Source organism: Elgaria multicarinata, chromosome 1 (genome assembly GCF_023053635.1).
Source record: "Elgaria multicarinata webbii isolate HBS135686 ecotype San Diego chromosome 1, rElgMul1.1.pri, whole genome shotgun sequence".
Classification (NCBI taxonomy): Eukaryota; Metazoa; Chordata; class Lepidosauria; order Squamata; family Anguidae; genus Elgaria; species Elgaria multicarinata.
The window spans coordinates 19307372-19321280 of NC_086171.1; the positions used below are offsets into that span (position 1 = coordinate 19307372).

Below are 13909 nucleotides of genomic sequence, written 5' to 3' on the forward strand. Positions count from 1 at the left end.
ATCAGGGAGTTATATCAGTTATATATAATAGTGGTGCATCAAAAGAACGGAAAAAAACCTTTCTAAAAGAAGACTATAGACTTAATTATTGATCTCCAGAGAGAGTTCATTATAGTCAAAGAACCCTCTTAATGGTACTGTGTTAGATAATTACAGCAGATCCTTTCAAAGTAACTAACACAGCACTTAGAAAATGCAACATACCTTTAATTTACCGGCAGATCTAAAAAATAAAAAGGTGGCTAGACAACTAATAAATCCATTTTTTATTACAGTTCAGCAATTAGGTCCTTGTTTATAGGAAACTCATGTTGTGCACGCAGGCGTTACCTTCTCCCTCCCCACTTTTCTGCTGCTACCTACATATTAACATATAGTATGCATGATTTAATTAATTAATAGGTATATTTTATCCCACTCAGTTGAAAAGACTCCTGGAGTGGCTTATATGCAATCAGTGACTCGGTTTGGATGACACCTTAACCCACGATGGGTTAAATAAACCACAATGGTTTATTTAAAACATGATGGCTTAGTGTGTTGTCTGTGAACTTCCCCCATTCCCCTTAGTGGGTTATTTCCACCAAACCAGCCACCTTGGGAACCTAAGGTCTGTAGTAGTAAGGATTATTTTATCTATGGGGGGTTAGCATATCATGCTAGTGTGGGTTACGGATATCACCTACAGAGCTATTTGGCAAGAGCAGCAAAAAACACTGCAACCGCTCTGCTCCTCTTGTGCGATCTCTGAGCAAACTTGTTCTCTTGCCGCATTCAACTGTGTCTCCAACTCCAAATAAGTTTCCCACCACCACTTTGCGCAGTTCCCAAATGGTTTCACGTGTGGATAAAGCCCCACACGTGTGTGCAAAGCCCCACATTTACCCAGTAGTGCATGTGGTGGCTTACCAGAAGGGGAACCTGTATATTAAATTTCGTTGCACTCCTGCAAACATTCAAGGACTTGGAGCCCCATCTTTTTGTTGCATGCGGGTGGAGAAAAGGGACCTGGCAAAGGCTTGAAAATCTGCAAAGGAACCTGGGATACCTGCCTGGCTGGGCGGAAGGGCTGCAGGGAGAGGAGGGGCAAGGGGGGAAAAGCACACCACTACACCGTGTAGTTTATTTGTCCAATCGTGTGTTGGGGCACAGTAGGCTAATTGCAAAATAAACAACTTACAAAATAAACTACTCTACATAGCTTATAAGCCACTATGAGTTAACGTGACGTGTAAACAGGCTGAGTTGAGTTCGGTTCTGGTTCAGGTCCTTTTGGTTATCAAGATGAAACAAGCCACTTGCGCAAAAAGATAACAGTTTTTTGATAGAAAATGGATGCAGAACATATACATGCAAAGGAAGTTAGCACCTCTTTCCAGCTAATCAAGCTCTCATAGCTGGGTGTCTATTGGGCCCCCCACGATAAACAGAAGCCATCCCTTTGAGCCACAGCAGATTCTCCAGGCCGCTTGCACGGTTCCTCCTGAAGCGAGGCCGAGGCGTGAAGCCTGTGCACTGGATCTTATAGGCTCCTCTGCTCAGGAGCTGATAGGCTGCATTCCTCCCCCTCTTAGAAGAAGCATGGGGGCTCCCTCTCGCAGGTTCCCAGAGCATTTAAACTTGGGAAATTAACTGCCTTTTCTAGTGCACCATTAGGAGTGAAAACCTCCCAGGTTATCCTGAGATAAGATTCTATGAGAAAAGGATGACATAACTAGGAGAGGGCCATCCAGGGAATGAGGCCTGCTCTTGTCAACTAAAGCCTGCTAAAATCTACTCACTGTGTTAGGCTACACAGGTCTCTAAACAGCATTTGGGAACTCTGTGAAGTCCATATTTCTGCTCACTAATGAACTCACTACACAAGTTCAGTCCCTGACTGAAGGCTTACAATCTAAAAAGACACAACATACAAGGAAAAATGGATGGGAAGGGAAGGGAATCATCTTTCAGCAGGGCTGTAGGAATGGCCCAGCTCTGCCTCTCATCTCCCTCTCTGTATAGCCTGCTGGAATGCTTGCTGGTGGTCATAGTTGAGGGAGGAGCAGCTGATATACAGTACACCATACAATTAATCCATACCAAAACCACTCCTAATCCATTGCATAGGAAGGGGTAGGTTGCTGGAGGTGCAGAATCAGGAGTCGTACAAACATACACCAAGTGGGGGCAGAGAGAGTTCCTATGTTGATGTTCAAAACCTTGTGGGCTGATGTTCATAGTAATGAAATTGTAAAGAGAGGCTGAGCCCCAAATCTGGTCTTCTGGCTTTCTCCCAGGGTACTGGAGCAACAAACAACCGCCCAGTATCTTCTATCCAACATGCTGGCAGCAATTCTATAATGCCAAGCTTTATTTCCCCAGAAGGGAGCTAGCTAGACCGGAGAGCACGAGTCTAATCCTCTGTCACATTCCACCAAACAAGAGTCCCATGTTAGTTCACCTATTAATCCAATTCAAAATACAGCTTTCCAGTGGATTAATTTCAGACATGCACACACACACACACACACACACACACACACACACACACACACACACACAAAGCTGCAAAGCCAACAGTTTCCCAGGCTGTGCCAGTACTTCGCTCTGCATCTGCCTCAAATGAAAAGCTGTACAAAGCCACCTGTGTAGGGTGGATTCATACAACTTCTCCATCACAACTGCCTTGTTTGATGGCGACTTACCTATAGCAGAGATTCACAGGAATTCATGTTTTTAAATTGTTGGTTGTTTTATGCTTTTCATGGTTTAACTTTTTGTGAACAGCCCAGAGAGCTTCGGCTATTGGGCGTTATAAAAATATAATAAAATAAATAAATAAATAAATACAGTCTTTGACAAACTTCAAAATTTAACTCTTAAGCTAGCACCCAGTACATGCATTCACATGACTCACACAAGACCAGCCCGTCATGTAAAGCAGTGATCATGTAAACTCCAAGTTTCTATGTATGTATGTTACATAACCCCCACCGCGCTTGTCCTGATATGTCCATCCTGTCATACTTAAGTGTGAGGGAGCTAGCCGTAAGTGTCAACCATAGAGATTCAGGTGGCCCATGGCCATTTTCCATTCACAAAAAGTGCAGGAAAAGATCTGCTTCAAAGGCTGTTGCAAGCATCAATCTAACGATAGCCTGTTGACACTTTCAAAAATGCTATGTAAAAATGATGAACAACTATTTTATTTTGGACTTGTGATGTTTAACAAAACCTTGCAATCCCTAGTGCTAAAAAGACTGGGTTGGATCCAGATTTAGGCATATACAATTTTATTTCCCTGCCTCCAATTCCCCACAGCAACAGCAGCAGCAGCACCCAGCCCTGCGAAAACGCTGCACAGAGGGTTGAGTGACTCTGCTGAATGGTGTGAGCTGGAGTGCAAAGGGAAAGGGAGGTGTCCAAAATGAGGCAGAGGCAGATGGAGCCCTTCTGTCCACTGAAGGCAGATCCTGGATCCAATCCATTTCCAATTCCAGCATATATAAACATGCACAAAAATATTTGTAGGCTTGGAGCCTACATCCCATTATGTGGAGACCATGTTTAAGCATCAATGGTTTAAGCCTGTTGTGGCTTAAACCATTAATGCAGCTCTTCAGTGCTTGGGAAGAAGAGGCTTGTCAGCACCCATGATTGGCTGGTAATTACTGAATTAGCACCATTATAAAACAACAACAGTAAAGATCTTGCTGGGCATAGTGATATCAGCACATAGCCAAGTCTGACAAGTTATGTGACAATATCACTGATGGCAAACTAAGCCAATTCAGAGAACAGTGCCTCCATCACTTTGCCCTCACTCTGAATGGGTGAACATTTCCACATCCATTTTAACTACATTACCACTAAAAAAAATGCCAAGGAGAATGCCAACTCTAAAGCCAAATACCTACCTTCCCTTGACATCTTTCATAAGCTTCTGCAAGTCAGCTTCTTGCTTTTTTAGATTTCCAAAAGATGACTGGCTTTCTACAACACCTCTTCCTCCAGCTCCGAGATTAATCTTCCCAAACGAAGTTTCAATGCTTCCCCCGACATGGTTTTCAAACTTTCCCTCATACTTCACAAAATCAGATTCCACCACGACTTGAAAAATAAACAAAAAATAATAATCGAGAAATAGCTTAGATGTTGGCATATCAGCTCTGAAGCACAATTGGGACCATTAATGAAATAATAATAAAAAAGAAGAGGAATGGTCAAATAAATTCAGAATTGAAGCACCTGTGAATCTAACACAATCTGCTTAAGGTGTTCCATCGTCTTTGTTTCTGAAGATCCAGTGAACAAAGGGACAGATGGCCTATGCAGCAAAGTCTTATAAGTACGTTGGAAAGATTTCTTACAGTGCATGTGTGGGTGGTTATTATTTTAATCATAATGGAAGCTTCTTTAGATGCACAGTTCTCTGAATTGGATCAATGGGTTGAAATCCTTGATCACCCACTGACTCAGGGCTGCTTTAGGTAAATCACTCTCTGCATTGCACACACAGAGCAGTTACCTGCATACAAAAGAAAGGAAAGTGCTGCGGTGCTTTGGCTCCCATGTAAGCCAGTAGATCAAAGCTCTAGAGAGAATTACTATCTAAAGGGGACAGTGCATCACTCTGACATTTTGAAGGATAGGGTGGCTGTGGTATCTGGGCATCTGTTGGCCAACCCTGTGCTTTGAAATGCACCCATTCTGAAGCTAACTTCTTGTTCTTTGAGGCTGCCACACACATATAGTATTCATTTTACCTACAGGTTAAATTACCCAGGCCAAAAACTTATTACACAATCCAATAAATGCCTGGGAGAGGATCAACACAACACCAAAAACCATTATGTTAGATTAGCACTGAAAGGGTGTTTCCACCATGTTGAAAGCAAAAAGACAGGTGCAAAAGTACAGGACTGATCCATCTGACATGAAGCTTGGTTTGCTTTCTCTGGGTGGGGGCAAGGGATGAGGATTTATCCACACAAAGCTCCCCTTGTTTTTGGGTCAAAACACTATGATTGGAAGGAAAGGAAAGGAACCTCTCGTGCCAGCACTGAGTCATTACTGACTCTTGGAGGGACGCCAGCTTTCGCTGAAGTTTTCTTGGCAGGCCTTATAGCGGGGTGGTTTGCCGTTGCCTTCCCCGACCGTTATTACCTTTCCCCCAGCTAACTGGGTACTCATTTTACCGACCTCGGGAGGATGGAAGGCTGAGTCGACCCGAGCCGGCTGCCTGAAACCAGCTTCCGCTGGGATTGAACTCAGGCCGTGGGGAGAGTTTCAGCTGCAGAAACTGCTGCTTTACCGCTCTGCGCCACACAAGGCTCGCTTGATTGGAAACCAGAGACTATTCTGGGGCCAACTCTTCACACCTCATGGAGAAATGGTCTGAAAAGTCCTCCAACCTTTGAAGGTGACTTTCAGGGGTTCATGAAGCTGGTGCTAGAAAGTCCCCATTTGCACATGACATAGAGCAAGAGTCCCCAAAATGGGGCTTTTGGATGACATGGTGTCCTCAGGGACTTCCAAAGGTGCCCATGAAGCTCTACTCCCTGTCCCTCTAAAAAAAATATGTTTTTGAATAAAAACCTTGGATAATGTTAGGGCAGTCTTCTTTCTCTCCCTTTCTAGCCTCGCTATTTCTATCCCCCATTTTTTGAGCTAACTTTTCCTCCCCCTCTTAGCTTCCAGCCTTCCTCTTTCTCTTCCCCTTTGTCTTCCTGCTTCCCCCTCCCTCCCAGTTTCTAGCTTTGTTATTTCTCTCCCCAATTCTTTAGTTTGCTGTTTCTCCCCCTTCCCAGTTTTTGTCTCCCCTCTACCTCTTTGCCTTTCTATTTCTTCCTCTCTCCCTCCCTCTCAACCTCGAGCCGCTCTATTTTTCTCCCCATCACCACCTCTAGCTCACTTTTGATTAGACAGGCCCCCATGGCAGCCAATATGTGACTAGCCACATCCTCCACCATTTTGTGCTGGTGCTCACAGCAGTTTTTCAAATTCTCAAATGTGTCCACAGGTCCAGAAAGGCTGTGCTCCCTTATGGCAGACCCTTTTGGATTCTAGCCCATGATATGCTGTTTAGGGTTCTCAAAAGGGCAAAATGGAATACCAACTATGTATCACAGTACCAGCTTGGAAAAAACAGTAACATTGCATCTAAAAGATTAACAAATGATGAACAAAATCAACTTTGTTGATACAATCAACTTTCTTGTCATTCTAACTGATCAAGAAACTTGATTATATTATTTCTTAATATTTAAGGTGCCACAAGACTTTCTTTTATCTATGTTGCTTCATATAATCTAATTTTCAACCTAATCTGTTTAGGCTTAAATAAAAACAATATCATCCTATATCCCATTTCAGGTGTTAATTACCTTACCAATGCTAGGATGATTACGCTATCACCGATTTTCTGCTGTTGTGAATAGCCAGTGTGCTTATTTTGCAAACATTTACACATTAATTGAATTGTCACAGGCTATAACTCTTGCAGTTTATGGCCATTCAACTGCAGTGTTTACTATTCCACCCTTTCTCTCTCTCTCTCTCTCTCTCTCTCTCTGTGTGTGTGTGTGTGTGTGTGTTTATTCACACAAGGTATGGGTGAGAAATTTGTTGAGTTCACATTTTAATGCAAACAAAATTATATATAAATATATATATATTATCGGTATATTCAAAAATTATTACAAAAATCCATACAAATTTTATGTGAATGAAAAAAAACCCACAATCCTATGCAGAAACAACACAGAATAAACTTAAAAGTGAAAAAATAAGCTTTCAAGTGAAATCGAGTTTGTCAAGTTAGCTGATCCCTTGTGTGTGTGTACACACACACGTGTGTGTGCAAAGTGAGGATAACTCTTCATGGAACTGATGAACTGGAGTCAAGTCCACCAAATACTAAAACTAGTAGTCTTTAAATATGCCACAAGACCCTTCCTTGTTTTTCGTGCAACACATTAATATGGTCCTCTGAAAGTTATCAGTTTAAGAGCATCTGAAATGCAAAAGAAAACCCTGACAGCCACTCCAGGTAAGCACTTCAGAAAATCAAGCACATAAAACAGTATCGTTTAAGTCAGCAGTATCATTCAGGTTCAATAGCATTCCTTTCACTGCTTGCTTCAGAGAAACAATTTCACTGTTTAAATAAGTGTTTTATATACAATTTAAACTGAAAGGAAGAGCAAAATGACACATTAACATGGCACCACCTGACTTTCTGAAAAGTGTTGAATATTCAGTTTTTTAAAAAAACACACAACAAACCCAGAAAGCTGACAAATCTGCAGCAGTCTAATTAGAAATGCTTTTTATTAATGGTTGCACTTTGCACTTTTTCTTATCTCCTGTAACACGGTGTAGCTGCAATTATACCTGGTTTTATGGGTTCGCCTTTCGCAAGCACATCATTCAGCGAGACTGACAAGAGATGGTACTTTGGCTTCTGCCAGCACCAGGTCTTCTTCTTCTTTGTCACTAAGCTCAGGAACTGCAATTTATCCAAGTTATTCAGGCTAGATACCGGGATCAGGTCTCCTCCATAGTCAACCTCTCTCACAAAGTTCTTTGTTGCTTTTGCAAACATCCTCAGGGGATTGAAAAACAAAAACCTGAGGAAACAAAATCAAGACTTGACAAGTACAAACATTGTGAACAAGGCCTACCTTTATACTCTTAATTAGGGTATTGGTTTGGATGGTTGTCTCCAAAGTGGGTTGCCTCAGCAATGCTTTTCCAAACCCAAATCAGAGAGGTTTGTGTTCAGTAATATCAAATTGGCCATGCTTGCTGGGAATTCAGGGAGTTGCAGTCCAGTACATCTGAAGGGCAACAGGTTGAATAAACCTGATTTAGAACCTGTAGCTAGACTACAACCTTAGCTAGACCTAAGGATTATCCCAGGCAAATGGAGGGGTCGTTCCTGCCTGCTCCCGGGGTCCCGTCTGTCATTTGGATGCACGGGGATGATCCTGGGACAATCCCGGGATACAGGCCTGATTTAGCCATGGCCTGGGTCTACTTGGGGGTTGAGGTGAGAGCAGGTTTTTCAGAAAGCTCCTTCAAACATTACACCACAGCAAGTGCTGGTTTCCCACCAAGTAGCTCTCAACAAGGAGATGCAACCAAACCCAGCTCAGTGACCTAGTGTAGCTGCACAATATCCATTTTTTCAAATAAGTTGTCACATTCACATTTTTAGATATACACTTAAAACATCATGGTGTGATTTAACACACTAAAGCATGCATGCATGCATGCACGCGCGCGCGCGCGCGCGCACGCACGCACGCACGCACGCACGCACGCACGCACGCACACACACACACACACACACACACACACACACACACACACACACACACCACTACGTGGGACTAGAAAGCTTTCTTGCTCACGGGAGACGAGGAAACTTTCCTTCCAGGGGCAGCTCTTCATGAGCTAATGCTCTGAGGCCTTCCCTGACACTAGGGGTTGAGTCCTCACACATGAATGGAAGCAGCGGGCTCTCCCACACTAGAGGCATTCAAGATGCAGCTGGACAGCTACTTGTCAGGCATACTTTAATGTAGATTCCACCATTGAGCAGGGGGTTGGACTCAATAGCCTTACAGACCCCTTCCAGCTCAACTATTCTATAATATGTACACCAAAAAGTAATGTGAGAAACTCCACATACTGTCAGACACCACTCCAGAATTGTCTTAAGAAGGTATGTGTAGAGTTCTCCATATACGTAATACACAATAACTTCGCTCCTAACAGTTTGTGAGGCTAAGTCTGACATTTTTTCTATACTTTATCAAACACACAACTCTGAGAACTGTGCAGTGGATAATAATTATTAATAATAAATATTTAGAATAATGATTCTCCAAGATGTTGGAAGGAATGTTTGGGCTTGGAACCATATTGCTACATGTGGTGGGCATGCAATGTTATCGACAGTTTTGGAGGTAAATCTTTGGTTTAATTAATAAAGTTACACACTCTAGCTGGTAATATTAAGTGTTTGTTGACAGAACTTCAGGACACTGCACACAAAATCCCTTCCCTCTCTCTTACTGGGAGCAAGATTGAAAACTCACAACAGTGACAAACTCAGGAACCCCCTAGAAAGAACTTGCTGGGTAGTATCCTTAGTTAATGCAGTGAGACTGAATAGTGATATCCTGACTCTGCATCCTTCCTAATGTGCTTGACTTGTTATTTTATGTTGTGTCTTTCCGACAAACGTTGCACAATTTTCTTTTCAATAAAACACACATACATTTTTCACCTTTAATTCATGTGCAGAGTGAATAGGAAAGGATTGGGCCCCTGCCTTCATGTAGTTTAAAGAGAAAATGGCAATTTTACACATTTGTGTCTTCATATCTGATTATGTCAGCAACATCAGGAGGTCCAAGGGACATTTCCCCCCCTCAAACTACTCCCCCCGGTGGGTTGCAACACAAAATTCAATTCTTTATCTACTTATAACATAAAATAGCATTTCGAACACAAATTTAGCTTGTTGGCAAGCTTAATTTGACCTTTTTGGGTACTCTGTAGTGCTCTGGACACTGTTCACTTTTCCTACAATCCCCCTGAGGGCTGTGGACAATGTTGCCCTCTTTTGATTTTTGCACATGGTATTGGAATACAAATGTCAACTTTCCCATAAGATGGCCCCCTTGGATCAGTCTTCCAGAGTCTGGTGCCCTCCAGATGTGCAGGACTGCAAATCCCAGGATCCCCCAGCCAGCATGGGGGATGCCCGGAGTTATAATCCAGCACTTCCGGAGAACACAAGGTTGGGAAAACCTACCTTTGCCTTAGTATGCAGAAAAGACAAATGCACAAAGGACAGAATGACTGAGAAGCCAGGCCACATGGGAAAGATTTTGCAAAATTCCATGGAAACAACAGAGGGACAGCACAGCTCTGAAGGCTACAGCTGAGATAATATTACATTATGTAGTAGTTAGAATTTTGTTAGACATGTAATATTTTTCAGACATATAAATGAGAAATGCATACAAACAGGTAGCTAGTAAGTGATAGTATGTAAACATTAACTTATCTGCCAATGACATAATTTATGTGCACCACTCTTGAGTTTAACTAATGAATCAACAGTTTTTGTACAAACATGGTTTGAACTGAACATGCAACTAAATACTGAACCAACGGATCCACAGCCATGTGGTACATACTGGCAGAACAGTTATCAAAATAAGCAATGTTCAAACACCGTGCTGGAATGAATTAGTCCCTCAGTGTGGTAAGAACTACGTAGAAAACTGTCCCATTAAACACTCTGCCAAGACAAGATGAAATTACATCTTGCAACCGGCAGATCTCTTGAGATCCAGCTTCAATTGGACTAGCGGTCCAGCTTCAATTCTATTGCTTTATGTTAATATTATAAGCCTGCAGAATGTTGCATGGCTGGAGGAGGCTAAAAAGAGTTTTCTAACTTTACTCAAACCATCAGAACTGGGAATGTAATCCAACTATCTCTTTTTCTTTCGTTATACTAGAAGTGACATCAGAGTTGACTTATATATAAATTGCTTGGGAGTTCCCCCTCCAGATGCTGTCAAAGGATAAGGAGGTGATTCAACTACAGATTATCAGGACTGCCATGAACATATTACTGTTTGCCACCAGCCACAAAGAATTGCCCCCAGTCAGCCTGTATCCAACTTCACCTTTCCATGCCCTCTTCTCTCTCCTGCAGCCCTCCACATCCCCCCACATCTGCTCCAGAGGGCACTCAATCCAGATTTGGGGCATTTGCCGGGAGTTGCAGGGGATAGAGGAGGGACAACTCATTGCTCCAGAGGCTTCCCTTCCATTGGTGGAATGGCACCATTGGATCGAAGCCTCAGATCTTTTAAAATCTTTTGCATCTTCTTTAAAAATGGACACACATTTAACACTTTGCATAGTGCTGATTGAAGTCTCACTAGCCACCCTCTTAGCAGAAACATACTTTTCAGTGTAGGCTGGAGGCTCCAATGTCAGTAGCACTTTGGACCTTGGATAGCATCTTTGCAATTCTGACTGGTTTGATGGAAACCTGGAGCGGATTCACTGCCCCACTGGAACCACCAGCCTCCACTGGGTCATTTTCTTCTTCTGTTTGGGGGCTCCAGGCTTTACTAGAGGGCTGTCTTCATGGCGGCAAGTTGCTACTGCGATGAACCAAACCCCGGGTATTCACTGCTGCGGAGTGGCTAATCTTTTCCTTTGGTGGAAAGCCCCAGAGTGGGTGCACGAGTGCTGCTGCATTGTATAATCGACACCGCACCACTGCACACCCACCCCAGGGCTTTCCAAGTATTTAGACAGCCCGCTAGTCTTGTCCTGCACACCTAGTAAATCAACAAAACAACTTCCTCATGGAGGTGGTAAAGCTGTGTCTGGACTGAACTGGATACAGGCCCCCAGGTGGCCTATATCCACTTCAGACTCTAGGTCTTGCCTCATCCATGCACCTCTCAAGGTTAAAGAACCCTGATTTATGCATGAATAAGACAGACACACAATTACAAAAATGTGACTACTCCCATCTTATCTTCTGTGACCCTGAGGACAGGGCCACAGTCTCAGCTGAAGGTTTATGCTCTTATCCCTATCTCTATCCTCTTATCACAGAGAAGATTTTAGAGTGAAGTCTAATTAGTACAGCTGATAAAAGATTTAAAGAAGTCCTATTTAAGCATATACATTTTAATTGCACTAATCAATCACATTTGTTATGCATAGTTTCATGCATACGAAAAAAAATGTTTAGATGTCACCCACATATGTCATGAAAGGGACCCTCAGAGGACACATTCCTTCCTGTGCAGAGAGAAGGAAATCAACTTCTAAGACAGTGTCGGTCACTCGTGGCTTTGTAAGGATAGGCAAATTGGGGCCTTCCAAATTTGTTAGACTAGAACTCTCAGTAGCCTCAACCAGCAAGGCCAATGGCCAGTGATTACGGGAGTTGTAGTCCAAAACATCTGAGGGGTGCCAGGTTGCCTGGCCCTAGTTTATAATCACTTACATTTTTAACCAAAGAATTGACTGAACTGGGCAGCCCCTCTAAGTAGCTGGATACCTTTGTCGTAGAAGCTGCGATTGCCTTAAGAATAGGGCCGGCATCAAGGGCAGGCATGGGCAGGCACCCACGGAGGGCCCACACCCAGCGGGGGACCACTGAGAAGAGCCTCCTGGAGTCCCTTCCTCTTCACCATGGCAACTTGCTTTTTCACCTGCTTCTTGGTTTGGCCAAACAATGGAGGCGATGAAAAGACGACGCGGGAGAAGCCACAGCCTACTTGCTTTCTTCAAGCAAGCGATATCAAGGATGTGAAAGAGGATGGGGAGCAACAACAGCTGGTGACAACGGTGGTGAGAAGATAGACTCACTGGGGAAGGGGAGCATTGAAGGGGTCTTGCCCAAAGGCCCTCAGAAACCTGCTGAAGAGGAACATCCTAGAACCTGTTTTTAGATACAGTTGATCAGAATTGGACTCCAACATCTGAAAAGCCAGAAATTGCCCTCCCTTGACTGAAGAGGAATGAGCAACAAAATGTTCCCTCTCATGATTTCCCTATCTGTTCCTGTGAAGTGACATCAAGGTTGTTGTTTTTCCTTCTTTCTTTTCAATTTCCCAAGTATTCCCAACCCCCTTTAGGTGTTTTTCTTCTGTTTAAACATTTTGTCATCCAAAACAGCCACCTTTATACCAGCATTTCTAAAGTTTGAGTTTACAGAGTCCAATCACCACCAGCCCAAAAATGCACATACGCATCCATGGGCAGGCCATTACTTTTTTCTTGTTGTAGGCTAGTAACTTTTGTGAACTTCACTAAAAAAAAACACCCCTGCAGTATATTGATTGCAAACTAATTATAAAACAATGCTCCTACCTGAAGAAGGACTTTGACAGGTGAGATTTATTAAAATGTATGACATATTATGAGCCAAACATTTACAGCATGGTTGTTAATTAAATCGTAATAAACCAAACCAGAATAGGGGACAACTGCTCTGAATTTCAATGAGGTGTGAACCAACTATTCTTTAGGGAAGATTGTGAGATTGATTGCCTGTCTAAGCCACATTTTGAAACCAATTTAATCGTTTTTTTAAACAAAACCTTCAAATAAGATGTAAGTAAATAACACCACCCTCATTCAGGCACAGGAACACACCAACAGACAGATCACAGGAACACACCAGCAGACAGATCACAGGAACACACCAGCAGACCTTTCTAGAACATGTGCAGTGTGTGAATAAGACAGTCCCAGGAAGTGGTGGTGGTGGAAATAGAAAAATCCTACGTTGAGACTTCAGGAGGTAAGCATAGCACCTCTTGTGGACTGCAGACGCTTTTGCTCCAGGTGGCTGGCAGTCTCTGCTCCAATCATCTGTTTTGGGTGGGAAACCAGTTCCAGATACGCCCCCGCCCAAATGTCTGATTAGGGCTGCCAAAGCTGGTAGTGCCAACTATCTGTTTGGTGAAGTAAACCCTTGTGCACATTAAGGAAAATGCAAGCTGCTGCACTTGAATGTCTTTGGACCAAAACCATACTGGGAGGGAAAATATGAAGTCGTGAAAGTCTACCCCACCCTCAACAAGCATTTGGCTTTTTACCTCATCATTCTAACACACATTCAACCAAGCAGCAAAAACGCAAGACCAGTTATACAAATTTTATTTAAAAGTATGTTTTTCTTTCCAAAACATTTACACAGATAGGGTTGGATCCAGATCTAGGCACGTGCAACTTACTAGACCTTTAAAGTGGACTTCCCCGTCACTTCCTCCCCACAGCAGTCCTTCAGTCGACTGAAAATGCTACATAGATGAATGATGTAAATTATGGTGTTGAGGGGTGGGGGGAACCCTGAAAACCAGGC

At 43.0% G+C, this 13909-nt stretch overlaps 2 protein-coding genes across 2 annotated transcripts in view; both read right to left on the reverse strand.

Annotated features, from left to right (window-relative positions):
* CDCP1 (CUB domain containing protein 1) overlaps window positions 1–13909 on the reverse strand; it is a 451994-nt gene that overhangs the window by 321802 nt on the left and 116283 nt on the right. The window lies entirely within an intron of this gene.
* The window catches only part of GSDME (gasdermin E), a 43798-nt gene that overhangs the window by 27175 nt on the left and 2714 nt on the right, over window positions 1–13909 (reverse strand). Inside the window, exons 2-3 of the mRNA XM_063119709.1 lie at window positions 7378–7613; window positions 3900–4092 (exon numbers count right to left, since the gene is read on the reverse strand). Coding sequence (XP_062975779.1) covers window positions 3900–4092; window positions 7378–7588 — 404 coding nt within the window. The 5' untranslated portion in view covers window positions 7589–7613. The remainder of the gene's footprint in view (window positions 1–3899; window positions 4093–7377; window positions 7614–13909) is intronic.